Genomic DNA, 12131 nt, shown 5'->3' on the forward strand with positions numbered 1-12131 from the left:
AGGGTTGAATTAAAGGTTTCCTCCATTAAAGACTTGAAGCTTCCATGGTGCATGCGCTTGCCGATTACTACAGTGGCTCATGCTAGATTTTGATAATTCAACCATAACTCTTGTTTACGAGTTTAAAACATCATGAAGCTTCTTGAGCATGGTTTTAAAATGTATACAAGACTTTGGGAATCATCTTTGACTTCAAAACTCCAAAAAATAAAACTTCCCTCTTCTAAAAGTCAATTTATTTTTGTAAAACTGCAATTTATTTCTCAACTTAAAGATATATAATGTTATCACGCTTTATCTGGACATTATACAAGTTTGATAAGTCTATTGCACACATATAGAAGGATTTTCCACAAAAAATTGAGCATGCTTATAAAGTATCTGACCTACTTTCGACATAATTTGAAGTTTTATATGTTTTGTCCTTAAAGATAGCCATCAAAACATGTCTTTAGTCTTTAATTTATTTTCTTACTATTATTTATCAACTCATACCATGTGTTGAGTATATTTCTTGAAAAAGGTTTTCCTTACATAACCCTTACGAATAATTGAAAAAAATTTTTAAGGAAGTCTCCTAAAGCCACAAAAGTGGCTTTCTCTAGACAAGCCTAGTTTTATGGAGAAGGTGAGGGCTATTTGCACGGCAAAGTGGTGCTATATCTAGTCAATTGAAGCTAAGGGGAGGGGAAAAGCAAGGATATATTTGAATTTTAAATTATTCTTGGGGGGTTTTAGATATTTGAATTTTGGGTTATTCTTGGGGGGGTTTAAATTTGGGTTTTCTTGGCTTCCTCTCTTAGGTGGCTTTGGTTGATATATGCTCTAATGGCTCTATAAGTCATCTCGCATGATGTTTCGCCTAGGTGAGTGCTTCTAAATTCCAAAAGGGGAGGCTTGAGTTGGGAGAAAGAAGACTATTTTGTGTGTTTTTCTAAGGATGTGTAAGGAGTGCATTTTTCAAAAAGCAAGGAGGGTTAGCTATAGAGGTGCCCACTTTTGCCTCTCTTATTAGTATTGAGTGCCCCCAAAAAGGAGGGCATTGCAATATCCACCTTCACATCGGAGATATATTACAATATTTGGTAAGGTCTTTACCGAGTTTTACGTAAAATAAATATCTAAAAGCCAAATTAAATAATGGGATCACATTGGACTGTTCACTTGAGATGCCATAACTTTAACAAATTTCACGATCTCCGGCAAGAGGATGCAAGTTAGATTGTGGAAGATTTTGAATGGATTTCCTTTTCAAGGATACACAATAAATCCTGTTGAGAATCATTGAGGGTAATGGAAAAAGTGAAAGCATAGCTAGCATCCATCCCTCCTCTCTCTATCAGCAGTAATTCTGCCAACACATCCATACCTGGAAATCCCATCTTCAAGCAAGAACTTGCATCTAGGGTTTGATTTGATAAATTGAAGCTCAAGCAAATTGCAAGAATCTTGTATGGATGTACGCTATGATAGTGAAAAATATTTTCTTGACAAATGGATTAAAAGCATCCATCAAGGGCCAAAACTATCCATAAACATGGTAAAAAGCTCAAATTAAAGCTGCAGGAAATGGCCTTTGCCCTGAGCATTGGAAGTATCACACTTCTTCGGATAATTTGCAGAGATATGAAAAGAACTTACATTCACCGACAGGGATAGTGCCAACGCCACTGCACCTCGGAGGCCAGCCCATGTCAGAATAATCGCTTCTTTCCAAGTCAAACCATACCCAAAGTATTGTAGACCAGGAAGAAGGGTGACAACCACAATGATACGCGTTACTTGCAGAAATACGTACAAAAGAACAAGGTAACCCCAATCCCGGCCTGCAATTGTGAAATAAAAACAATTTATCATATGGATTGAACATTTTTCCATGGAAAACCAGAAAAGATTTTTAGATTCAGGTAAGGTTTTCCATTCAATGCAATGCACAAGTACACAATACTTTAAGAAACAGGAAAGTAATAAATTTGCGCCTTTGAACCTTCTATACTGTTTTGACTTTTTAGTATGTACTCTGCAATCACTACACCACTGCAAAACAAGATTATATGTGAGGTGAGCAGTACTGAATACATTAAAAGCACCAACCAAGAGAACATGGATAGAGAGATGGTGTACCTCAGAATAAATATCAGAGTATTTGCAATGTAAGCTACCATCTCCCTGTCCAACAAGGCTCTAGTGGATCAGATTTCAAATTATCTTAATATTTGGCTTAATATTGAAGGAACGACAGATGCTCTGCACTAACAACAGAATCTGTATAGGCTTTCTAAGTGGTATTATAAACATGTAATTTACACTTATAAACTTGCTTGAGATGCTGCTTGCATGGAAGGTAATAGAAAGGACTCTGATTTGAAAAAACATTTTCACCAGAAATAGTGCATGCTTTGTTGAGTCTCTCCTTTGAAAGCGGCTCTACCAAAAACTGCAAAAAAACTAGTGCAGGCAAAAAGTTAAGCTAGCGATCTTGCAGCCTCGCCTTTCAATTTCCCATTATACCTTTGTAAGCAAATCTAAACTATTTTTCTGCAAGCTTCAAGATCTTACATCCCAACTGTCATGACTGCCAAGACACCAGACACACCCGCTTCATCTTCAGCCTGCAGAAACAAAAGATTCTCTTTTCAGAAAAATCTACTTGAATTTGTTATCTTTGAAGATAGGAAGGGGATAGACAGCCACATTAACAAAACCTTTACACACAACTTCTAATCTAGTAGACACAATGAGGAGCAAATTTGATGAATGCAGCATTAATAAAGGCAGACGAACAATTTGATCGCTCGCTGCTGCTGCTGCCGCACGCTCCCCTTCACCTGCACCTGTCGCCCCCCCCTCTCGCCATCACTTGCTCCCCCCCCCCCCCCCAAGCGCTGACCGCTGCGCACACGCTGCCACCCGCCTTCCCCTTGCGCTGTCCCTCCCTGTCGCCAGCCGCGCCATTTGCGCCCCACCCTCAGCCCCCGCTGCCCACTGCAGTTTTCTGCCCGCCACCCTCTGTCGCTTCCAACCCGCCCCGTGCACCGCCTCCCCCTTCCCCCCCCCCCCCCCCATTCTCTGCCGTACTCTCCCTGAAGGTTTCTTTCGCTTGGCTCTGGCAGTGCTGGTTTCTTGACAGTGCTAGTCAGGGTTTTTTGCAGAGAAGTTACTCTATCCACTCCGTCTCCACCACAGCAGCAAACACAGATGGAGCTCAAGCTCCGCCACAGAGGGACTCTGATGAGGGAACTCAGGAGGGGGGGGGGGGGGGCTGAGGTGGAGGCTGGAGCAGGGACCTCGTCCTGCTGTAGAGGGTCCAAACGGTTCCCCGTGGGAACCCACTGCTATTAGGCAAGAGCCTGAGGACCACTTTGAGTGCCATGCTGGCGTGGTGGCCCTTGCCAACGTCGACCACGAACCTGCTGCCAGCCCTCCTCCGCTTGAGCCTTAGGCTCGGAGGGTGGTTGTGCCTGCGTACTCTGAGGCGTACTCTGAGGCTCTGACTGTTGGTGCTGGCCAGCCCTTGAGGGCTTGGGCTTGGCCTGCGGAGTAGGCAGGGTCTCCTCCGTGGACAGGCCTTCGCAAGATGGCCCATCTGTCGACAAATGAAACATTGATTCGAGAGGCCCGAATATTCCACGCTCTGTCTGAACCAACCCCCTCTCGCCCGAGGGAGTAGTATGACCTTCGGGAGAGTATGGGAGTCCCTAACGAGAACTCGTACTAAGGGAATGCTGGCCGCCTTAGCAACTACTGAGGCTGCCGTGCGAAGTGTCTCAAGAACAGTCCCAATCTCTGAGCCTATCCTGGACAAAAGTGGTAGGTACTCCCTCCTCAAACCAGGAAAGCAGACGGTGATGGGAAGGTCTGCCTCCTCTACCAAAACATCCGAAGCTGGGTCAAAACCGTGTCTCCACTGTCGGAAGTGGGCTCAAACTGCTCGGATGGTCAGGGGGCTCATCACGATGACCTTGGACGCCATCTCAGAGGTCTCAAACTCTATTTGATAGTAGCCGCGTTCGAGGAACTCGATGTCCAAGATCTTGCCCACCTCTGCAAGAAGGCAGGCCTGGAGAATGTCACGCAGCTCTCCTCCATTGAGTCCGGTACCGAGAATCTTGCAGATGACGGAAGTTGCCTACAGACGTTCCACCTCTGCGGCTAGGCTCGCTTGCTCTGTCGGAGTGAAAGCAAGTCGAATGGTGGGCTCAGCGGGGTCGGGCAAGGGGACCCCTCTTCCGCCTCGCCCCCTCCTCCTCCCTCGGCCTCTCCCATCTCGCCCTCCCACCTTTGTCGATCCCCCTCGCACTCCCTCTACCCCTTCTCCCCCTGCTCCCTCACCTCCTCCCGCTCCAGTCCCACGGCCCTTCTCGGGTGCTAGAAGATCTATTGGCAGTGCCTTTGCTACGAGTCGCTTGGCGAGAGAGGGACAGCCTTTCTTGCGACCCCCCTCTTATGGTATAGACATCTCCCTTTGCAGCAGATCCTCGTGGTCTGACGAGCTTCAACATTCATCGTCGTTGGGATTTCTTTGCCCTACGACTTTACACGATTTCTCGGTGGCCCCTCACCACACCTTGAGGCAGCCTGCTTCAGAGTTCATGTGATGTTCCTTGCAGCTAGGGGGATAGAGGCCTTGGACTCAGCAGACATCTCCCTTTGCAACAGTTCCTCGTGGTCTGATGAGCTTCGACATTCGTCGTCGTTGGGATTTCTTTGCACGACGACTTTACACGGTTTCTTGGCGGCCCCTCACCACACCTTGAGGCAGCCTGCTTCAGAGTTCATGTGTTGTTCCTTGCAGCTAGTGGGATAGAGGCCTTGGACTCAGCAGTTGGCTTCTCTTTTCCCCTATGCGGCAGGGACCAGGCTGAGAAGATTATAGACTCAGTGTTGGAGTGGTTGCAGACACGGGTCCTAGAGTTCTCTCATCACATGGGAGACCTAGGGGTTACAGACTTGCTACAGACTCTTTGGCCGTTGGCCAAGTTTGTTGTGACACCTCCAGACGCAGCAGGATGTAGACACATTGTGGTTTACTTTTTGCTGACACGCAGAGCCCACCATGCTATGTACACATACATAAGTACTCCTAGACAGAGGAGGTTGCTTCACGCACAGCTCGGTCTACTTGGGCTTGGGCTAGACACTCTATGCAGTCACGCCTATCTCAAGGACGCTCGCATGCGGATTACTCCCCATCCAAGCCTGCCTCGAAGATAGCACGGTTAGCTACTGCACCAGCATCAGTTCTCTCTCGCTCCCCATGAGAATAGTCTCATGGAATGTACAGGGATTAGATGGGCCCCAGTTTCAACGTCAAAGGGGCCGGCCTCGTCAGGAGCTCCAGCGTTGTCTTGTGGGAGGAGAGATTGACCTTCTTATGTTAAAGGAGCATCATCTGTGTGAGAGCCGCATTAGACGTTGTGGTTAGCTTTTGCGTGGACGATATGAGACTATTTTGTCAGCTACATTTGGACCTGAAAGCATCTAGGGCAGAGTATTGATGACTATTGCCGATTCTTTGCAGCAGGCCATTGTGGATAAAGGGATTATTGTGCCAAGCAGGGCTCAGTGAATCACTATTCAGGTTCAAGGTTGTCTCTTGGGCTTCCTGAACATCTATGCGCCCAATGTGGCGAGTGCACCTGCAGAGTTTTGGTCTCAGATTGTTGAGTCTCTGCCGTACGCAGAGCGATGGTGCATACGGGGGTGACTTCAACACGTTGGAGGAACCCTCTGACAGGATTGGTGGCAGCCATACTACTGTGCATGGAGTTGAGCTGGCAGCTTGGGAGAGGTTTTGTATGACTGCAGGTGCCAGCATTCCAGCTTTGTGCCCCCAGACAGCCTGGCCTTCTCTTGTTCGGACCGCAGAGTTGGAGGCGTGAATCTATCTCGGATAGATCGCTTCTACACTAGTGACCACTTCTGTGACTTCGGTAGGACAGTTGGCATTCTAGCAGGGACTTCCTTTTCGAACCATGCTCCAGTGATCCTTACAGTGACTGATAGGCAGAGGAGGGGGAGCATGATGCTTCGCATCCCAGAGAGGGTCTTGCTGACTCGGCGCTTAGAGAGCGAGTGGAGGCTCTTTGGACGAAGGCTTATGTAGGATTCTCCTGCTGACAGAGTTGCCTCAAGACTTGCTCATCTTAGTCGACTCTTTCTTCAAGAGTCTTCGGCTCGCCTACTGGCTTCAACGAGAGAGGAGCAGCAGCGTCTTCGACGGGGCGTTGCTTCCTTGCAGAGGATCCAGGAGCAGCATCCAGACAGTCCTTGGTTGGAGGAGCAATTACAACAGGCTCGCCAGGAGCTCGTCAGCACAAGAAGAGGCGCCATGAGTTTGCTTTCCATCGACAAGCATCTCAGTGGACCCAGGTGGGTGACAGAGTGACAGGCGCTTTCTTTGAGGCAGTGGGACCTCGGCATACGCATGCCAATGTCATTTAGTTGAGGAGGCTCGATGGGTCAGTTGCTTCAGAGCTAGAGGACATTCGTACATTTGCTAATGACTTTTACCGTGATTTACTATCTGTAGAGCCCCAATCAAAGCGTCAGGATGCATGCAGAGAGCAGGTGTGGGCACAGATGCCTTGTCTTGTGACTGAGCAGATGCGTCAAAGGCTTGAGCTGCCTCTTCAGCTAGAGGAGCTGCACACGGCTCTTGGTGCACTTCCCCGTGGTAGCTGTCCAGGTGAGGATGGCTTGACCCCGAGCTTCTTCTTGGAGTCCTGGGACTTGCTTTGCTCAGATCTCTGTAGTGCTTTTCAATACATCATCCTGAACACAGGTGAGATGCCTGACAGCATGAGTAAGGGCCTGATATACCTCATTCCCAAGGAGGGTGGCTCCTTGGATGAGATTCGACAATGGCCCCCCATCACCATCCTCAACTCAGCCTACAAAAATTCTTGCCAAGGCCCTGAGTTTGAGGATTCAGCCACTTCTTGAGAGCATTATACATGGGACTCAAACAGGTTTTGTCAAGGAGCGTAGTATCCTTGACAACATCTTTACTTTTTGGGAGGCTTCTGCCCTCGCGCGGCTCTGTGGTGAGGATTTGGTGATTCTTCTTCTCAATTTTGAGAAGGCTTACGACAGAGTTGACTGGGACTTTTTGGAGGGCACTCTACGCAGGATGGGCTTCTCATATGCCTCGATCAGAGGGGTGTCAGCTTTGTACAGACGGACACACAGTCAGGTGTTGTTGTTAGGAGGTAGAGGTGATCGTTTCATGCTCACATGTTCGGTCAGATAGGGCTGCCCTCTTGCCCCCTTCCTCTTTCAGTTCTATGCTGAGGCGATGAGCAGGTTTTTGGTTTCACAGCAGGTTGGTTTACGTGGCTTAGCGCTCCCTATTCGGCGAGATGAGCTACTGGACGATGAGTTTGCAAACGACTCAGCCTTGTGCTTGAATGGCAAGGAGTCAAACCTACACAAGTGTGAGTAGGCTCTTGAGACTTTCTGTTGTGTATGTGGTCCACTCATCAACTAGAGAAAGACAGTGGCTTTTTCGGTTGGTAGTGCTCCTACGCCCGATTGGATGCCAGGTGAGGGTTTCAGGTGGATTCCCCCAAGGACTGCAGCTCGGTACTTGGGTTGTCAGGTTGGTTTGGACTTGTCTCCCCAGCAGCAGATCGCTCCCCTCCTCCTGTCTATCAGGAGGAAGTTGTTACAATAAAGCTCCGCACGACATTCTCTGGCAGGCAAAGTTGTAGTGGCCAACCAGGTGTTGTTGGCTACTAAGTGGTACATCACTTCTTGTTGGATCTTCTGGAGTTCCTGTATCATCCAATTAGAGAGGCTAATTAGGAACTTCCTTTGGTCAGGGCGTGACACTCAGATAGCCCGGGCCAAAGTGGCATGGCAGGTCATGACTCTTCCTTGTTCTCAGGGAGGGTTGGGGATCATAGACCCTGCACAGCAAAGCAGAGCCCTTCTTGGGAAGTTCATCGCTGGAGGACGTCTTCCAGGTGAGGAGCCCTAGGAGGAGTTCTTGCTTCAGCGGCTTAGTGCTAGGGTGCCTCAAGCTGGAGGCCCCTGGTGACCCTGGACTCGATGGCTTTTCACAAAGATGCGCAGAGTTGGCTTGAATAGGAGACTGGATGACCACTTCACTGTGAGCCTGCTCCGATCTTGGGAGCAACTGCGGGGAGGCCTGGAGCAAGGTCAGCCTACTTGCATGGAGGAGCGCCTGAGACAGCCCCTTGTTTGGAACCCCATGGTTAGCACTCAGAGAGGCCACTTGGTTGGTAGTCGGCCTCATGTTTCCTGGGGTCCCATGGCAAAGGGTCCAGCACGCTCTCTAGGTGACTAGTTACAGTTTTCAGGCTTGTCAAAGGAGCTTCAGGGCATTCAACTACAGGGCATGAGAGGGGTGCAGAGCATGTGTCAGGACATCGCTGAGGCAGTACCAGCTGAGTGGCTCACACCTCTCGAGTCAGCAGCGCCCAGATGGATGGGAGCCTTCACGCGACCGGAGGTTCTCATCTTAGTTCGGGCTTGCTCACACACTGTACCCTCCCTGTTTTTCGAGCTACAAGATGAGGGACGTTTACACAGAGTTGCACTAGAGGCTCCACACGTAACAAAGTGTTGTTTTCAGAGGTTCTGAGTGGTGGGCATCTGTGGGAGGACTTGTGTCATAGATCTTGACCCCAGCTACTCTTGAGACTGGCCACCGGAGACTATGGGTTTGGCAGAGCTGTCCACTGGCACGAGTACAGTGGGATCCTGGAGAGTGGCTCTGGAGGGACCCTTTCTCCTCAGCAGACTATCCAGGTGTCCCTTTCTTTCAGTACATTGTTCGACTGGGATGTCACACATCGGCAGCGCAGAGGGAGGTTCGCCCTGCTGCAGCGCCTCATTAGCAGGAGGAGAGTCTCACAATTGAGTTCTTGGCAGCTTTTTGGGAGAGGTTGTGGGACTCCAAACAGCTGAGGCGAGTCACTTTGTTCCAGTGGCTGGTTGCACACCGAGCTACAGCAGTTGGGAGTTCGCTTGTACATAGTGGTCTTTCGGCTGCATGTGCAGCTTGTGACCATCCTGTGGACAGTCAGCGTCACTGTCTTTGGGACTTTCCTTTGGCACAACAGGTGTGGCTTCGTGTTCTTCGATTGAAGCCAGCTCTTTCCATAGCTCGGAAGTACACATGGGGAGCAGCTGCTTGGTCTACTTTAACGGGCCTCGCACTTCAGTTTGAGCTATCCTCCACCAGCAGGATGATAATGGTACACGGGGGGCGACCTACTCTACAGCCTGCTATAGAGCTTACTGCACAGGAGTGGTGCAAAGCGAGAGAGGAGCGCTGACAGCTCATTAGAGGCCTGACACTTTGGTTCATCTGGCGGGCCCGCTGCTTCCGCATCTTTGAGGCTCGCTTTGTACCACCAACAGAGACTGTTCGGGATCTTTGGCTAGAGCTGCTCCATACTCTCAAAGGACAGTTCGAGAGACTCCAGGGCAGCTCTGACCGCATGCGGGAGCGTAGAGAGGTGTTCCTTCGACTCTGGCGTCCTGGGTGTCACCAGTCAGTGGCAATTCCATTTTTGTTTATTTTCTCTTTCTTTGGGGAATTTTGTTTGTTTTACTTTTTGGAAACACCCTTCTGGAAATCTAACTGCCCTGCATTGCATAGCCAGTGTGAAACTCTTCAGAGAGAGTCCATGCCTGAGGGCTAAAGAGCACTAAGGTTGGACAAGGCCTATGGTTAGCCAAAGTGGGGTCATTGGCCAGCCAAAGCGGAATCCTTTGCTACATAGGCTACATTTCAGTTCTGGGTGTGGCTGCAGTGTACAAAGAGGGTCAGATGACCTAGAAGAACATAATGGCAGAAACTCCTAAATTTTAGGGACTGCTATTTTTGGACGGCAAAATGTCTTCGCGTCATTACGTGCAATTTGACATGGGGATCATTTTGTTACTCTGTGGCCAAGTCAACAAAGGCTGCAGGTGAGATATTTTTAGACCCGAGGGTCTAAAGCGGGAAAATGCACAAATGAGTGACACTCGGCACTCTGAGGCCAGTTTACTACTTAAAGAGAAGCCAAAAACGTGATTTTCAGCTAGGAGCTCGTTTTTTAGTGCTGTCACATGTGGGAGAGCTTCAATGGAGTGCTGGCTTACCCTCTATGTACAGTGAGGTGCAGGATGTCATGACCTGCACAACTCTCACTGCTCTCTCTCTCCCCTATTCTTTATGGTTATGCCCCTCTAGTGGGCTTTTCAATTGACCAATGTACAGTTGTGTGGGTTCATGCGCGATTGCCGAGGCAAGAGCCTCTTGCACAGGTACTGGATTAGCTAGCGGCTAATCCCCCGCAGGTACAGGTGATTCGGAGAGGTTTGATGTGCGAAATCTCGTCCGATGCAAAGGGCAAGTAGCCCTACAGTTGCAAGAGCTCGAGGACTTGCTACGGATGCGACCGGCACGCAAAACGGAGCCCGAAACAGTGAATTACAGCCTGCTGTGTATTTTTGCAGGTTTAGGAATTTGGCCCTAAACGGACCCTAATACCTCCAGGAGGTTCGGGGACGCAAGGGGACCGTTGTACAGGTGATCTGGCGCATTTTCGGGGCAGAAAACAGAGAACTCAGCGTGCTGCAAATTCTCGCCAGGTTTTGTAAAGTGTCCGTATGCGTCGGGAAAGTCATCCAATGCGTGGGAATACTGACTGTGAAGGGTCCTAGTACAGTTATGCTGCCGAAATCAGGCCAGAACAGTTGAAATTCAGCCAAGATTGTGAGGGGCAGCTTGTAGGGAACCACAGCTTTTATTCCCTCTGTTAAAAAATAAAGAAATACCGAAAGGGGCGCCTAATTTAGGGGCCAGTATGGTGTCAGTCTTCTCATACAGGTGCAATCTAGCAGCCTGTATCCCTTTTCCCTTTTGTTGTGTCTTGAAAGTACATGTAAAGTGGGCCACAAATTAAATGGGTGAAAGCAAATAAGGTTGAAGTCTAAGGTCTACCGCCCTTTTTGAAGTTAACAGGCCGGTTACATGGTTCCATCGTCGGGATTAAATCACTTTTTCCTCAAAAAGTGAGCCTTGGTCAGTTTGGGTTAAAGACAAAGAGAGAGTTAGGGACGACCTTGAAAACACAGAGAGTTTGAAAGTAGATCGAGTGGATTTACAGGTGAGAGAGGCTACGAGAGTCTTTCTTTGGATACAGGTGAGAAAGGCTACGAGTCTTTCTTTGGATTTACAGGTGGGAAAGGCTACGAGAGTCTTTCTTTGGATACAGGTGAGAAAGGCTACGAGTCTTTCTTTGGATACAAGATGGATGGAACAAGGAAGAGGGTTCCTCTTCACAGGATAGACAGCCTATTCCAACTGCACATGAAATTGGCGAGAGTTCACTCCAAGCAGAGAAAGCTTAGCAGGTTGTTACTGATGTGACCATGTTCAAGCAATTGATGGAGAATCCAAGATTTATGGAGTTCATACAATCTTCATCAATAGCACATCAAGTTCAAGGCAGTTTTGGCATGCCAGGAACAGTGTTTAGGGGTATGCAAGGCATGGTGCCCAACCCCATGTATGCAAACATTGGTTTGCACCCAGGATTTCAGGGCACACAAGGTCAGTTTGGGGTGTCACAAGGCAACTTGGGTATGGCTGGTTTTTCAATCCCATCAGTGAATATGACACCTGGACATCAACATGTTACTGGCCATGGAGTACAGATGGCTCCCACAGGTGTACCCATTATGCAAACTATCTCTTTTGACAATTTGGAGTCAATGGATAAGCTAAAGCCATACACAGAAGATGATCAGTGAGTCCATTGACACATTCAATGGCTTTGATGAGAGGACAAAGGTTTTCTCTTTCCTCGAAGAGTTTAACAAAGCATTTGTTGGAAGGAGCATTAAAAGTCAGGAAAGCTGTCACTTTTCTAGAAAAAAAAAATGCAAGTCAGTGGTGGAATACACTGTTGTTACAAGAACAGACTCCTTCCACTTGGAATGATTTCATACAGGTACCGAATTAGCGAAAGGCTAATTCAAAACAGGTACAGGATGATTTAACAAGATTTCTTGCGAGAAATCTCGTGTAAATCAAAGGGCAAGTAGTCCTACTGATACAGAAGATCAAAGGCTACGAATTGGTGCGATTGGTACGCAAAACAGAGCCC

The 12131-nt window shown here is 48.5% G+C and overlaps 1 protein-coding gene across 9 annotated transcripts in view; it reads right to left on the reverse strand.

The window, feature by feature from the left end:
* Window positions 1–12131, reverse strand: part of SOS1 (sodium proton exchanger, putative (NHX7) (SOS1)) — a 234962-nt gene that overhangs the window by 150056 nt on the left and 72775 nt on the right. For all 9 annotated transcript variants that reach the window (XM_086519996.1, XM_086519995.1, XM_086519994.1 and 6 more), the window contains exons 9-13: window positions 2560–2612; window positions 2383–2448; window positions 2125–2169; window positions 1988–2037; window positions 1642–1826 (exon numbers count right to left, since the gene is read on the reverse strand). In XM_086519996.1, coding sequence (XP_086376122.1) covers window positions 1642–1826; window positions 1988–2037; window positions 2125–2169; window positions 2383–2448; window positions 2560–2612 — 399 coding nt within the window. The remainder of the gene's footprint in view (window positions 1–1641; window positions 1827–1987; window positions 2038–2124; window positions 2170–2382; window positions 2449–2559; window positions 2613–12131) is intronic.

The sequence above is a fragment of the Adiantum capillus-veneris genome, chromosome 9 (assembly GCF_014529385.1).
Source record: "Adiantum capillus-veneris isolate H3 chromosome 9, ASM1452938v2, whole genome shotgun sequence".
Taxonomy (NCBI): domain Eukaryota; kingdom Viridiplantae; phylum Streptophyta; class Polypodiopsida; order Polypodiales; family Pteridaceae; genus Adiantum; species Adiantum capillus-veneris.